Raw genomic sequence first — 15,524 nt, 5'->3', positions numbered from 1 at the left:
GGTCATCATTTTTAATAGCAGATGTGGAGTAATGAAAAAGTTTGATTTAATTATTGAATAATAAATGAAGAAGAGGGAACACATTAGATGAAAAAATTGGCCTATCTGGTTATAGTCCCATTACAGAATATAGTTTGAATAAAAAAGTTGTTTCACTGTTTCAATCAACAAATTGTTTAAGACTATTAGGAAGCATGAAAATACGAAGCAAATGTTGTTTTGTAATATGTCTACTTCTTATTTGCTTTGAATTTTTATGATTGAATATTACATGATTAGTTATGAAAGCTTATTTTTTTATCTAACTATAAAACAAATTAATAATGGTTCCTTGGTTTTTGTCTTGTTTTAGTTGCAGTGTTGTGGCATTGAAGGCCCAAAAGACTGGGATAAGAATAATTATTTCAACTGTTCATCTAGAGATGTAGGAAGCAGAGAAGCATGTGGTGTTCCATTTTCTTGTTGTAAAAGAAAACCAAATGTATGATTTACTTTTTTTTACATTAAAACACTTAACAGAGATATTACATATTAATTTTTTTCACTTTGGTTAAATATTATAGGTATAGCTTTAATAAACAACATATTTTGTATTCCTTAATCAAGATTCGTTTACTTGAATGTTGAGAATGCTTTTTCATTTTTTTAAGGATGAAGTTTAGTTACTAAAGAATTGATAGCTATAGAAATGATGGAATTGTAGAGCTATTTTCACATGATCATTGTTTGATTGTCTTCTCTTCTACTGTAAACAGTATATTACTGTATGCATATTGTGTACATTTGTTTAATAACAGCATATTAATACGTATGCAGTATTTACTATCAACTTTGGTAGAGTGTATAGCAGTTACAAAAATTTTACGTACGTTCCCTACCACAGAATTTAAAGTATTATATAATCTATTTACAAGTATAATTATTATTATTATTATTATTATTATTATTATTATTATTATATTATTTAAAAATAATATATAACTACTTGATACTGATATAAGAATTTTTTTAAGAGTACTGGTACTTAAGTCTGTAAAATGTTCTAAATGTGTATTTAAATACTTGATTACAGTACTGTATAAATATTTTAGTTTATATATTGTTAAAAACTGTTCAGATTTTTATTTTAATGAATAATTCTTTTAAATTGAGTGAATAAAATTAAACATAAAATAAAAATTGTGATTTCTTTATCGCATCAGTGTTTTACTCTAATTGCATGCTGAATGTCAAAAGGGAAATATTATTATATCAGAATAAAGTTTCAAAATTAACGATAACTTCACTTAGTATGTTTACACTGCATTATTATTTTCATGAACTATTAACATTACAGCACCTACTAATCAATCAAAAACATCTATATTACTATAGTTGTTAGTTTATGTCCTTTTCACTATTATTGAAACAATATTTACTGTAATACATGTTGATAAGTTATTTTTGCTTAAAAGAAAACATGTTTATGATGTTTAGTACTTTAAGTAACTGCAGACAAAATTTTAATAAGAAACAAGAATAAATGTCATAATTTGTTCTACTACTTTGTCAACATTTGTGGTAGAGTAGTAGCATCTCCTTTTATCTAATAGGTTTTGGGTCTGAGTCCCAGAAAAGGCAAAAAGGCATTTTTTTTATAAAATTCATTTTTCCTTTGAGAAAAACTATTTCCAATAACAATCGCAACACAATTGTAATTGTGTGTAAATAAATTTGTAATAATGTTTAATTTGTAAATTTGTAATAAAATTGTAATAATGTTTACTGGAAGGGAAAGGTTTTGGCAATAAAGTTTATAGAAGGAAGAACTGAAGATATCTGATGTGGATATTAACCGTAAAGAAATTAATGGATGGTAAAAAATAAATTAGAAAGTATATATAGAAATAAAAAAGAAGATGAAGGTAAAATTAAACATTACTGTAGAGAAAAACTATTCAATAGTACTGTTTGATGGGGGTCAGGTGCAGCTAGAACCCTTAGTATCCTACTATAATCACCCTTTTATGTATTCAATACAAATTAATTATTCAATTTTGTTGAAAGCAATTTATCATTTTCGTTTACTCATTTGTTAGTTTAGAAAAGAAGCAAGCCAGTGATTTGGTCTTGCAACCACTATTGTGTTAGGTGTTATTATTTTCTCTAATCAGTCATTTGATTGGTATGATCCAATACTCTGCTACTTTTTTATTTTATGGTTATCTTTTAATTTAATTTCTTCCTTATATGTTCTCTATTTTCATGGTTTATATATTCATCTATATATATATATATATATATATAAAACAGCTTCATGTTATTTTATATTTGAATATAAAACACTTCCTTTACAATTTTACCTCCTAAATTGATTGTTCAACAATCAAATTAATTTGCCTTTGATTTCTTATATGGTATAATATATATGGTATGGATTTCTTATATATGGTATACTGACCTTGTTGTTTTAGAAAACTCTGCCATAAACTTATGTATTTTCTAGTTGTGTTAAGTCACTTTTTTTACATTATGTCATGAAATTTACATTATTCCACTGTAACATCACATGTCAAAACCGTCTATTCTTCGTCTTTTTAACTTTTCTTCTGTCAATATTATACTTTATAATATTTTATAATATTTTTATGCGCAAATATTTTCACAATTTTCTTCCTAAGTCATAAGTCTCAGTATGATACTACTCTTTTCTGCAGGAAAGCTCTCCTGATTTGTGTCAGTTTGCTTTTGATATTTTCTTTAAATTGTTTTCCTTTCTAATTTTATCCTGCAGCTTTTTTTTATTACATTTTCCTATTTTAAACTGTTATCATGTTACATGTAGTTCTAGCAGTAGTTATATAATGTAAGGTGCTAGGAGTTGTGAGTTAGGATGATATTTTCCCTCTCGGAAATACAAGAATATGTAAATTGATAATTAATGATTCATGCATGAATGGATAAAAATTTACAAAACCTTTTTTTAGGAAATTTAAAAACATTTTTTGCAGTTTCCTGCAAATTGTACATTTTTTGTTTGTCTTTTTGATTTTTCGTTTAAACACATCCTAAGTGATTTAATCAAAAATTTTTGTCAGACAATTTTTTACGATGTCATCTTTTAAAATAAAATATTGTACATTGGTAATGTGCTCCTTTGCAAATTTCCTTAAAATAATTCTGGTGGATGATGAACTTAGACTGGCATTAATTGAGATAATAGGTTTGTTTGCTTCAGTTTTGTTTGAAATTTTTAGATATAAAAAGAATGGGAAATGGTCATACACAGGAAAATTTCAGTGTAACCATTTAACTTGTGCTTGAAAATGTTATAAACTGTTCCAGTGCATGGCTGGATTAGTAGAATTATTCTTACTTTTGTGTAACTTGTTTTTTTCCTGAAACAGACAAAAGTCAGGATAAATAAGGAAATTAGTGTTAAACTTAAAAATAAATATTTTGATATTAATTTCTGTTTAAAGATAATAAATTCTACAATACTTATTATCTATAAAATATATTGGTTACATATGATGTTCAAACCATTTTATTCCATATATACATAACTGCTTATTTGCTAATTATTTCTGCTTTAAAATATACCCTTATTTAAATGCTAAATCTATTTTGCATTCTTGAATTCCTGTTATACTGTTTGTAGGAATTGGGGTAGTATGATATAAAAAAACTTAATAAACTATAATTATAAAGATTTAGTATAATAAAATAATTAAAAAAAAAGATTACACAGCCATATCATATGATTCCTTGAAAGAGCACAAGAAAAGATCAGATTTGTAAAATGGTTCTTACCTGAAATTACAAATAATTATTTTTACCAAATAATTCCAACTTAAAAATTGGTTAGTAACATTTTTTGCTGTAAATAAAATTTTGACTCTAGGTATTATTATAGACTACATAACAAGTAGAAGCAGAATGAAATCCTTAATATTACTTTAAACACTTGAAAACAAAATTAACTTTACAAAAGCTTTGGATAATGCCAATTTATTTACAACATATCTGATGGTAAACTAAAAGATGGTAGATAATACAGTGTATTCGGAAAGTCGCTTCACAGTCTTTAGAATATGATGAATTCTGTTGTTTCAGTTGGTTACCCTGTAAGTTCATTGGGTATTGCTTAGTAATAAACCAAGACATCAGCTGAGTTATGATTGAACATGCTTCGTTTTGTTTTGTGTTATTTCATTTATCGGAATCAAGAGCTGCTAAAAAAACATAATGGTTCTTTCGGTGGAGGAATGCATTTTTCTTGTTGAACATCTTTTGTGTACAAGTATACTGATGTAGTGAAAGCACAAGTTTTGTGAAAGTTTCCAATGCTCCTCACCACATTTCATCGAGCTCTTATCGAAAAATTTTGGGCAACAAGCTCTGTTGAAGACATGAATCAAAGCTGCTTCATATTTCAAATGCTATAGCCATAGCCAAAAGTCAATTAAAATCAATGCATAAGTTAGGACAGCAGCAAAATATCATATGTGCTACTGGACATAAAGCTGTAAGAAAAGAACTGAAACTTTTCCCTACAAAATAATGTGTGTTCAAGAACTGAATCCTACCGATCATGCCAAAAGACTAAATTATTGTCAATGTTTTAAATGTTTTGGTCAAAATTTCTTAGGTATCCTCGACATTCCATTTTTTAAGATGAAGTGTGGTTACATCTGGGAGGGTATTAATTCACAAAATATACGGCTGTGGTCGACAACTAATCCCCATGAATTACATGAAGCGAAAATTGGAGTCTGAGTCAGTGTGAGTAGAACGCGAATTGTGGGTCCATCTTTTTTTGAAAATATAGTTAATAGTGATCATTATTGTGCTGCTTTAATAAACTTCAATAGTTAACAGAAGTGGAAATCAAGATGATGTGGTATAAAGAAAAGCTCCAGTTAAACAAGCAAAACAAGTGAAATGTTATCATAGTATGTCTTGCTTAGAAATAAGTTATACATTCATGTTTTTTTGAACAGTTTTTTTCCTGCATTTTATTTCAAACCCAGAATTCCTAAAAATTAATTAATTATGTAGGTTCTTCTTTAAAATAACTAATGGTTAATTATAATCATGGTTATTATAGTATGTTATTTAGACATTAACAGATTAAACAATTAATAAAAACAAATTTTATTGATAAAAAACAAAAAACAAACCTTCTGAAGCAAATATGAAATTATTAAAAAGAAATTATTTATTTGTATTACATCATCACAAATAAATTTATTAAGAAATAAAAAGTGGTTAAATCCAGTAATACTAAATACACATCAACTAAAATTTTCTAATTTTATAATTGAAGATAAATCATGAACGTGCTTTAAATATTTAATCCATTTAACTATTTTTATTATTTTTTTATATGAATATTTTTTTAACTTTAAGGAAAATGAGGTGACGATAATGGCTACCACCCCCACTAAGTGTTATCATTAAGCTAACACTTAATGCTTTGAAAACATTGAGTTAGATTTTTAAGAAAGTAGCTGTAAAACTAAAATGCTTAAGTATTACTCCAGGTAAATGTCATTTGGCTGTTTAAAAAATTAAACGGGTTTATTGGAGAGCATAGTTTTCCAAAAAATCATAACTGTTCAAGTGCAAAACACATTTTTGGAAGGGATGAATCCATTAAAGATGATCCCTGCTTTGGAAGACCTTTACTTCAAAAATCGACAATGGAGTGAAAAAAATCATCAATTCTCATCTGGTTAGACCATCGACTGACAATAAGAATGATAGTGAATTAAATTTTAACCATACCACCATTATGTACATCAGATATAAATATAAGAAAACCCTTCAATTCAACAGTGTGTCGTGATCTCTTGCATTCAAAGTTAAAGGAATTTCTTTAATAACATCACTTCAAGTCATTAATCATGGATCTTTGAGTATGGACCTGAAATAAGATATCAAAATCAGGAGTGAATCATCCTGAATCATGCTCAGAAAAAGGGAGAATGAGCAATTCCAAGCATCAAATGCATACTCATCTGACAATCAGGGATTTTCCATTAGAAATTTGTACCTCAAGGATAAACAATTTTACTATTGCATGAAAGACTAAGAAAATGAGAATGTACACAGCCACACATTACAAACACTAGATGCTGCATCATAAAAATGGTCCCTGTCAAAAGTGATGTCTAACGATGAGCTTTTGATTAAAAAAGACCCACCAAGTTTTTGTTTTTCAGCCCTACTACTTTTCTGATCAGTGTTTGCATGACTTTTCTTTTCTCCAAATTTAATATACACATTAAAGAATGTCATTTTGGGATAGTGAAAAACATTGAGAAAGTTTTAAGCAACCAGCTAAGAGTAATCCAGTTAGTGGTCTCTAACGGTGCTATTAAGAATGGGAGCAATGTTTCCGGCAGTGTGTAGCCTCCTTTTTTTTGTCTTTGGTCATTTGACTGGTTTGATGCAGCTCTCCAAGATTCCCTTTCTAGTGCTAGTTATTTCATTTCAGTATACCCCCTACATCCTACATCCTACATCCCTAACAATTTGTTTTACATATTCCAAACGTTGCCTGCCTGCACAATTTTTCCCTTCTACCTGCCCCTCCAGTATTAAAGCGACTGACTATTCCACGATGCCTTAATATGTGGCTATAAGTCTGTCTCTTCTTTTAACTATATTTTTCCAAATGCTTCTTTCTTCATCGATTTGCTGCAACACCTCTTCATTTGTCACTTCACCCACCCACCTGATTTTTAACATTCTCCTATAGCACCACATTTCAAAAGCATCTAATCTTTTCTTCTCATGTACTCCAATCATCCTAGTTTCACTTGCATATAAAACTACGCTCCAAACATACACTTTCAAAAATGTTTTCCTGACATTTAAATTAATTTTTGATTTTGATTTTGAAATTATATTTCTGACTGAAGGCTCGTTTTGCCTGTGCTATTCAGCATATATTGCTCCTGCTTTGTTCATATTTAGTAATTCTACTTCCCAAATAACAAAATTCTTCTACCTCCATAATCTTTTCTCTTCCTATTTTTATATTCAGTGGTTCATCTTCATTATTTCTACTACATTTCATTACTTTTGTTTTATTCTTGTTTATTTTCATGCGGTAGTTCTTGTATAGGACTTTATCCATGCCGTTCAGTGTTTCTTCTAAATCCTTTTTTATTCTCGGCTAGAATTATTATATCATCAACAAATCATAGCATCTTTGTCTTTTCACCATGTACTGTTACCCCAGATCTAAATTGTTCTTTAGTATTATTAACTGCTAATTCTATGCAAAGATTAAAAAGTAACAGAGATAGGGAACATCCTTATTAGACTCCCTTTCTTATTACGGCTTCTTTCTTATGTTCTTCAGTTATTATTGTTGCTGTTTGGTTCCTGTAAATGTTAGCAATTGTTCTTCTAGCTCTGTATTTGAACCCTAATTTTTTTTAAATGCTGAATATTTTATTCTAGTCTATGTTGTCAAATGCCTTTTCTAAGTCTATAAATACCAAGTATGTTGGTTTGTTTTTCTTTAATCCTTTACTTTAATACTTTTACTATTAATCTAACCCTTAAAATTGCTTCCCTTGTTCCTATACTTTTCCTGAAACCAAATTGGTCTTCTACTATCACTTCTTCCATTCTCATCTCAATTCTTCTGTACAGAATTCTAGTTAAGATTTTTGAAGTATGCCTATTTAAGCTAATTGTTCCATATTCTTCACATTTATCTGCTCCTGCTTTCTTTGGTATCATGACTATAACACTCCTTGTGAAGTCTGATGGAATAATATCCCCTTTTTTGTAAATATTACTCACCAATTTGTATAATCTATCTATCACTTCCTCACCTGCACTGTGTAGTAATTCTACAGGTATTCCGTCTATTCCAGGAGCCTGTCTGTCATTCAAATCTTTTAATGCTTTCTTAAATTCAGATCTCTGTATTGTTTCTCCCTTTTCATCCTCTTCGACTTAGTCTTCTTCCTCTATAACACCATTTTATAATTCATTTCCTCCATATAACTCTTCAATATATTCCATCCACCTACCGACCTTTCCTTTCGTATTATAAATTAATGTACCATCTTTGTTTAACACATTTTTACATTTTAATTTATGTTCCACAATTTGCCTTAACTTTCCTGTATACTTCGTCTTTTTTTTTTTTTTTTTTTTTTTTGTCTTCAGTCATTTGACTGGTTTGATGCAGCTCTCCAAGATTCCCTATCCAGTGCCAGTCGTTTCATTTCAGTATACCCTCTACATCCTACATCCCCAACAATTTGTTTTACATATTCCAAACGTGGCCTGCCTACACAATTTTTCCCTTCTACCTGTCCTTCCAAAATTAAAGTGACTATTCCAGGATGCCTTAGTATGTGGCCTATAAGTCTGTCTCTTCTTTTAACTATATTTTTCCAAATGCTTCTTTCTTCATCTATTTGCCGCAATACCTCCTCATTTGTCACTTTATCCACCCATCTGATTTTTAACATTCTCCTATAGCACCACATTTCAAAAGCTTCTAACCTTTTCTTCTCAGATACTCCGATTGTCCAAGTTTCACTTCCATATAAAGCGACACTCCAAACATACACTTTCAAAAATCTTTTCCTGACATTTAAATTAAATTTTTGATGTAAACAACTTATATTTCTTACTGAAGGCTCGTTTAGCTTGTGCTATTCGGCATTTTATATCGCTCCTGCTTCGTCCATCTTTAGTAATTCTACTTCCCAAATAACAAAATTCTACTACCTCCATAATCTTTTCTCCTCCTATTTTCACATTCAGTGGTCCATCTTTGTTATTTCTACTACATTTCATTACTTTTGTTTTGTTCTTGTTTATTTTCATGCGATAGTTCTTGCGTAGGACTTCATCTATGCCGTTCATTGTTTCTTCTAAATCCTTTTTATTCTCGGCTAGAATTACTATATCATCAGCAAATCGTAGCATCTTTATCTTTTCACCTTGTACTGTTACTCCGAATCTAAATTGTTCTTTAACATCATTAACTGCTAGTTCCATGTAAAGATTAAAAAGTAACGGAGATAGAGAACATCCTTGTCGGACTCCCTTTCTTATTATGGCTTCTTTCTTATGTTCTTCAATTGCTACTGTTGCTGTTTGGTTCCTGTACATGTTAGCAATTGTTCTTCTATCTCTGTATTTGAACCCTAATTTTTTTAAAATGCTGAACATTTTATTCCAGTCTACGTTATCGAATGCCTTTTCTAGGTCTATAAACGCCAAGTATGTTGGTTTGTTTTTCTTTAATCTTCCTTCTACTATTAATCTGAGGCCTAAAATTGCTTCCCTTGTCCCTATACTTTTCCTGAAACCAAATTGGTCTTCTCCTAACACTTCCTCCACTCTCCTCTCAATTCTTCTGTATAGAATTCTAGTTAAGATTTTTGATGCATGACTAGTTAAACTAATTGTTCTGTATTCTTCACATTTATCTGCCCCTGATTTCTTTGGTATCATTACTATAACACTTTTTTTGAAGTCTGACGGAAATTCCCCTTTTTCATAAATATTACACACCAGTTTGTATAATCTATCAATCGCCTCCTCCCCTGCACTGCGCAGTAATTCTACAGGTATTCCGTCTATTCCAGGAGCCTTTCTGCCATTTAAATCTTTTAATGCTCTCTTAAATTCAGATCTCAGTATTGTTTCTCCCATTTCATCCTCCTCAACTTCCTCTTCTTCCTCTATAAAACCATTTTCTAATTCATTTCCTCCGTATAACTCTTCAATATATTCCACCCATCTATCGACTTTATCTTTCGTATTATATATAGGTGTACCATCTTTGTTTAACACATTATTAGATTTTAATTTATGTACCCCAAAATTTTCCTTAACTTTCCTGTATGCTCCGTCTATTTTACCAATGTTCATTTCTCTTTCCACTTCTGAACACTTTTCTTTAATCCACTCTTCTTTCGCCAGTTTGCACTTCCTGTTTATAGCATTTCTTAATTTCCGATAGTTCCTTTTACTTTCTTCATCACTAGCATTCTTATATTTTCTACGTTCATCCATCAGCTGCAATATATCGTCTGAAACCCAAGGTTTTCTACCAGTTCTCTTTATTCCACCTAAGTTTGCTTCTGCTGATTTAAGAATTTCCTTTTTAACATTCTCCCATTCTTCTTCTACATTTTCTATCTTATCTTTTTTACTCAGACCTCTTGCGATGTCCTCCTCAAAAATCTTCTTTACCTCCTCTTCCTCAAGCTTCTCTAAATTCCACCGATTCATCTGACACCTTTTCTTCAGGTTTTTAAACCCCAATCTACATTTCATTATCACCAAATTATGGTCGCTATCAATGTCTGCTCCAGGGTAAGTTTTGCAGTCCACGAGTTGATTTCTAAATCTTTGCTTAACCATGATATAATCTATCTGATACCTTGCAGTATCGCCTGGCTTTTTCCAAGTGTATATTCTTCTATTATGATTTTTAAATTGGGTGTTGGTAATTACTAAATTATACTTCGTGCAAAACTCTATAAGTCGGTCCCCTCTTTCATTCCTTTTGCCCAGCCCGTATTCACCCACTATATTTCCTTCCTTGCCTTTTCCAATGCTTGCATTCCAATCTCCAACTATTATTAAATTATACTTCGTCTATTTTACCAATTATCATTTCTCTTTCCACTTCTGAACACTTTTCTTTAATCCACTCTTCTTTCGCTAGTTTGCACTTCCTGTTTATAGTATTTCTTAATTGTCGATAGTTTCTTTTACTTTCTTCATCACTAGCATTCTTATATTTTCTATGTTCATCCATCAGCTGCAGTATATCCTGACATCCAAGGCTTTCTACCAGTTCTCTTTGTTTGCTTCTTCTGATTTAAGAATTTCCTTTTTAACATTCTCCCATTCTTCTTCTACATTTTCTACCTTATCTTTTGTACTCAAACCTCTTGCGATGTCCTCCTCAAAAATCTTCTTTACCTCCTCTTCCTCAAGCTTCTCTAAATTCCACCGATTCATCTGACACCTTTTCTTCAGGTTTTTAAACCGCAATCTATATTTCCTCTTATAAGAACTATTTTGAAGAAGATAAAGTTCAGTTTATAGTTTAGAAATAAATGCAGTTATTTTAAAATAGGCTAATTACTCATATTTTTTATTACTGATTTGTTATAACCAATTTAGTGTAGTCCAATTGATTCATAACAAAATTAAAGTGGGCATCTGCTTTTCTGATTGGATAAATAATTAAAATATAGTCTAATAATTAGATCATAAAGTGAATAAAAATGTACTTTTAATTAAGATCTCTTTTTTACAATAAGTTCATAAAGATTGAAGTGCAACTTTATATTGAAGTGTAGAATGTTTCTGTAGAAGACTGTAGGGTTGTTAAATGTTGTCTGCAATTCATTTGTGTTACTACTCAATAATGTGTACATAATAGGAAGGATTGAAGGCCTGGTTTTACCCATTTAATAGTGGCTCTTGTAAAACCACTGGTTAAGAAGCAGATCCCTCAGTTAGATTCATAGGAAGAACCATCCTCTTAAACTTTATAAAATACCAAGGATTCAACATCTACATGTCTTCATTTGTGTATTGAACTGAGGATCTATTTACATCAACTGGGATTTGGGTAAGAATTCTCAAACAAGCATATTTCACTTGGTTTTCTGTAATATAGGAATAGTGTTGTTGATTGGTTTGCAAGCTTATCGTTGAGAACTAGTAATTCAGTAGATATCTGTTGATGTCATTCTCTAATTACAATGAGATGTTATTGGTTTATTTCAAGATAGAAAGAAATCATGCATTTTGAAAAATATCAGTACTGAATAATAACAGTAATAATATATCTAATCTATTGATTAGATATATTCTCTGATTTTTGTTAAAAATCTTAGCAGGAAAAAATGAACTCAATTGCATTTTTTCAGATATTCATATAGTTTCAGTGTTTTTATAACTATTACTGCACAAATTTCTTTTTTTAGTAGTTACTCTTTTTAAATATTTAAATAAATTATTCGATGGAAATGTACAACTGTACATTTTGGATCGTCATCAGATTCACTGCTTTAAAAAGATATTGTAATATGGTTAGCTGTTTCTTATGCCTGTTAAGTTGGTTTGGCTGTACATATTAATTAAGCACAAATAAATGGAATTAAAGAAATGTAGGCAAAACTACAAAATTTGTTAATAAATTATTCTGATAACAATGTTGAAGAATTAATCAAATGTGGATGATTACACATTAATACATGTGTAAATCATAAACATAGTGTTTCGATTTAGTAATAACTATATTATGATCTTATAGTAACAACTATAGATATTACTATGGTTATGGTAATGTCCATGCATCAATATTTCATTATATTATGTCGATATATTAGAAAAAAATATGTATTAAATTTCGTGAATAAACTTTTAAAAATTCAATGATATCAGTATATATAATTTAAATTTAAAAATATGTAACTCTGAAATATATTGACAATTTTGAGGTAATATCTTTTTTGTCTGTAACTGAATAACAAGAGTAAAATCTAAATTGATTGATATAAATTTATTTGTTTCAGGAAATAATAAAAAATAAACAGTGCGGTTATGATGTTAGAAAACCTGGTTATGTAAGTAATTTTTACATAGTAAGTGTTTAAATCTTATTTTTATTTTGGAATGCTAAGTTGATGATTAATTATTAAAAACACTCAAAAGTTTATTTTTATAATAGAATAAATATTTACCTTACTGGCTTAATAATAAATCCAGATTCTTATTTGAATTAATGATAAGTAATTTAGTGTTTATCAAGAATTACTTATTAATAATTACTACTTATTAAGAGTTGACAGTATATTGTTTGGATGATAAATTAGAAACCTAGTATTTGAAATACTTGTCAGTATTTTTAAAAGGTTCTCTTTTTACATTATCTATTACAAACAGTTTTTCAGTTACATAATAATAAGCCAGTAATTACTTTGTCACTTGTTTATTACCAGCAATGGATTTAAATTATCCTTCATTCTGAGTTGTTTAAAGAATTTTAAAATTATTTTGTAATGTTTATTAATTGTTTTAATAAAATTAAATTTATGTTGTGCGGTTAAATTATTGTAATTTGTTTATGAGTGGGTTCTGTTTCTTATTGCATGCTTTTAATGAAAGTTACAATAATTTTTTCTTGCATTTAACAGATCTGATCATGACAGTGAAAATGTACCATGATATTAGCACTATATGAACCTTGATGTAACTATGGTATGAATGTTACCTTGGTGTGTTAATGGGACATTGACTGCTAAGTTATTTTTCAGTAACATTATACAGTATACATCTTCTACTGTCTGTTGGAATTGTGAAAGCAATATGAGTGAATTAATTGTATACTATTATGAGAGGTAGTACAAAACCCCCAATTTGTGTAAATTTAACCTATCCATCCTATTAAAACATTGTTTCCAAAAACTATAATATAACATTTATCACCTGAAATACTGTAAAGAAACCTATAAAAATTTTCCCTATGCAGACCACACATACAGTCTTTCAAGAATGAACTTGGATAAAATTATTATAATTTTTACACTGACCGAACAGACAGAAAATTTCATGTGTGCATCTCATAAAAAATAACTTCAAATTTAACTTAATACATCATTTATATTTGTTGATAAATTCATAACAGTCAAACTTACTCAAATAAGGAATAGTTTTGTTTTAAACACAATGGAATAGTTTAAAACTTGTAAACAAACAACTATCCAGCCTACAGACTTTCATAATAAATGACTTCAGTACAAGTGAAATTCATTATCTGATAGATTATTCAATATGAACAATTAAATATAACACCAATAAACGTATACTGCATATAATATGTCTTGAAAATGTAAAAATACTGGCACAATACAATAACCATCTGTTACCATAAAGTTCTGCTGTAGGCCTAAAATTGATAACTATTGCAATTTTTCCATTAATTCAGTGAGCTCTGTTCTTCTAAACAAAGTGAAATCTAAACATTTTTAAGGTTATCTTAATGGTGAGTAATGAACAAATGGTGTGTGGGTGGGTGGGTGCGTGCATGTGTGTGTGTGTGTGTGTGTGTGTGTGTGTGTGTGTGTGTGTGTGTGTATGTGTGTGTGTGTGTGTGTGTGTGTGTGTGTGTGTGTGTGTGTGTGTGTGTGTGTGTGTGTGTGTGTGTGTGTGTGTGTGTGTGTGTGTGTGTGTGTGTGTTAACTGTTTTTATTATATTAATTTAAATAAGTTAAAAATTAAAAATTTAATTTAACTATATAAACTATTTTTACTATTCTGTTATTACTATATTAATTTTTTTATTGGTTTTTTTTTTTCTTTTAATTGGCATTTATAATTTCTTGCTTATTAAAACTTTTAACTCTTTGTAATCCTGATCATTGATGAAGTTTATCTATCATAGACTATGTATTACACTAACTGAATTATATACTGCATTAAGGATAGAATTAATATTTAACTTACCTGCTGTAGAAAAAATATAACCTTAATAGTATAAAAATTGTTGCTTCTGATAATTTATACTTTAGTGATATCTTTAATTAACATTTTCAACAGTTTCCTCTGAAACAGATTAATTTTTTTAATATGACTAACTGCATGAATGCATGCTATCATTATTAATTTTTTATAAGTGTACAATTTCTTTAAAAGTATCTGATTTAAAATTTTTATCGATATAGTTTTAGCTATTATCTCAGGGATTCTATAACTTAAAACACACTTTCCCCTTGGTGCAGAATATTTTTGTAAGCCTTGTTTCAGAATAGCACTTGGTTGTGTTATAACTTTTTTTAATGTCATTTTGGCTTTTAAACTGCAATCTTTTAAGTGACATTTTAAGTTTGAGGAATAATCAGAAAATACAGGAATAACCAGAAATCGTGTCTTTAGAATAAGATACTTTGTGAACCTGGGAGATTGCGTCGTTAGGTTAAAGATTTTAGAATAGGTGGGGGAATGAATGAGATCTCAGTTGCATGATTTCCATAGGATTATCCTTTGTTGTGAACATCATCATGAAGACAATACTGTTTTTCCTGGAAATAAGAATTATTTCTGTTTGATCATCTACATTCCATCTTAATACATAAACTCAGAAAATTTCCAATACCTACATTATCCAACTTTTTTACAGTCTAACCAAGGATTTATTTTCTACTAAGTTCAACCATTTTTGAAGTGATTAAAAAATTTTATTTGGACCATCTATCATCACCGAATGTTTGCTAAATCTTTTATTTTGTTTGAATTTGTTTATTGTTGACTTTTCAAACTTAATACAGTAGTGTATCAGTTATGTTAATTCTTTATTATAGAAAGATTACTTTTTCTACATGATTTGCCATCATGCAGTTTCTTTCATGACAAAAACAATTTGCACAATTTTGTACAAAAATTTGACATTTATTATTGACATGTAGTCACTGATTTTATTTAAAAAATGCAGTAAGATTAACAGTACTGAAGTAGCTACTATAACCTCTTGAGTT

The 15,524-nt window shown here is 29.3% G+C and overlaps 1 protein-coding gene across 6 annotated transcripts in view; it reads left to right on the top strand.

Annotated features, from left to right (window-relative positions):
* The window catches only part of Tsp26A (Tetraspanin 26A), a 263,618-nt gene that overhangs the window by 226,860 nt on the left and 21,234 nt on the right, over positions 1 to 15,524 (top strand). For 3 of the 6 annotated variants that reach the window (XM_075365710.1, XM_075365690.1, XM_075365676.1), the window contains exons 6-7: positions 353 to 481; positions 12,567 to 12,617. In XM_075365710.1, the coding sequence (XP_075221825.1) occupies positions 353 to 481; positions 12,567 to 12,617 (180 nt within the window). Of the gene's footprint in view, positions 1 to 352; positions 482 to 12,566; positions 12,636 to 15,524 lie in introns of all 6 variants that reach the window. The other 3 variants (XM_075365700.1, XM_075365683.1, XM_075365670.1) reach the window with 1 other exon arrangement.

Source organism: Lycorma delicatula, chromosome 1 (assembly GCF_047948215.1).
Source record: "Lycorma delicatula isolate Av1 chromosome 1, ASM4794821v1, whole genome shotgun sequence".
NCBI classification, from domain to species: domain Eukaryota; kingdom Metazoa; phylum Arthropoda; class Insecta; order Hemiptera; family Fulgoridae; genus Lycorma; species Lycorma delicatula.
The sequence above is the reverse complement of the archived record's forward strand: the minus strand, read 5'-3'. Positions and strand labels throughout refer to the sequence as shown.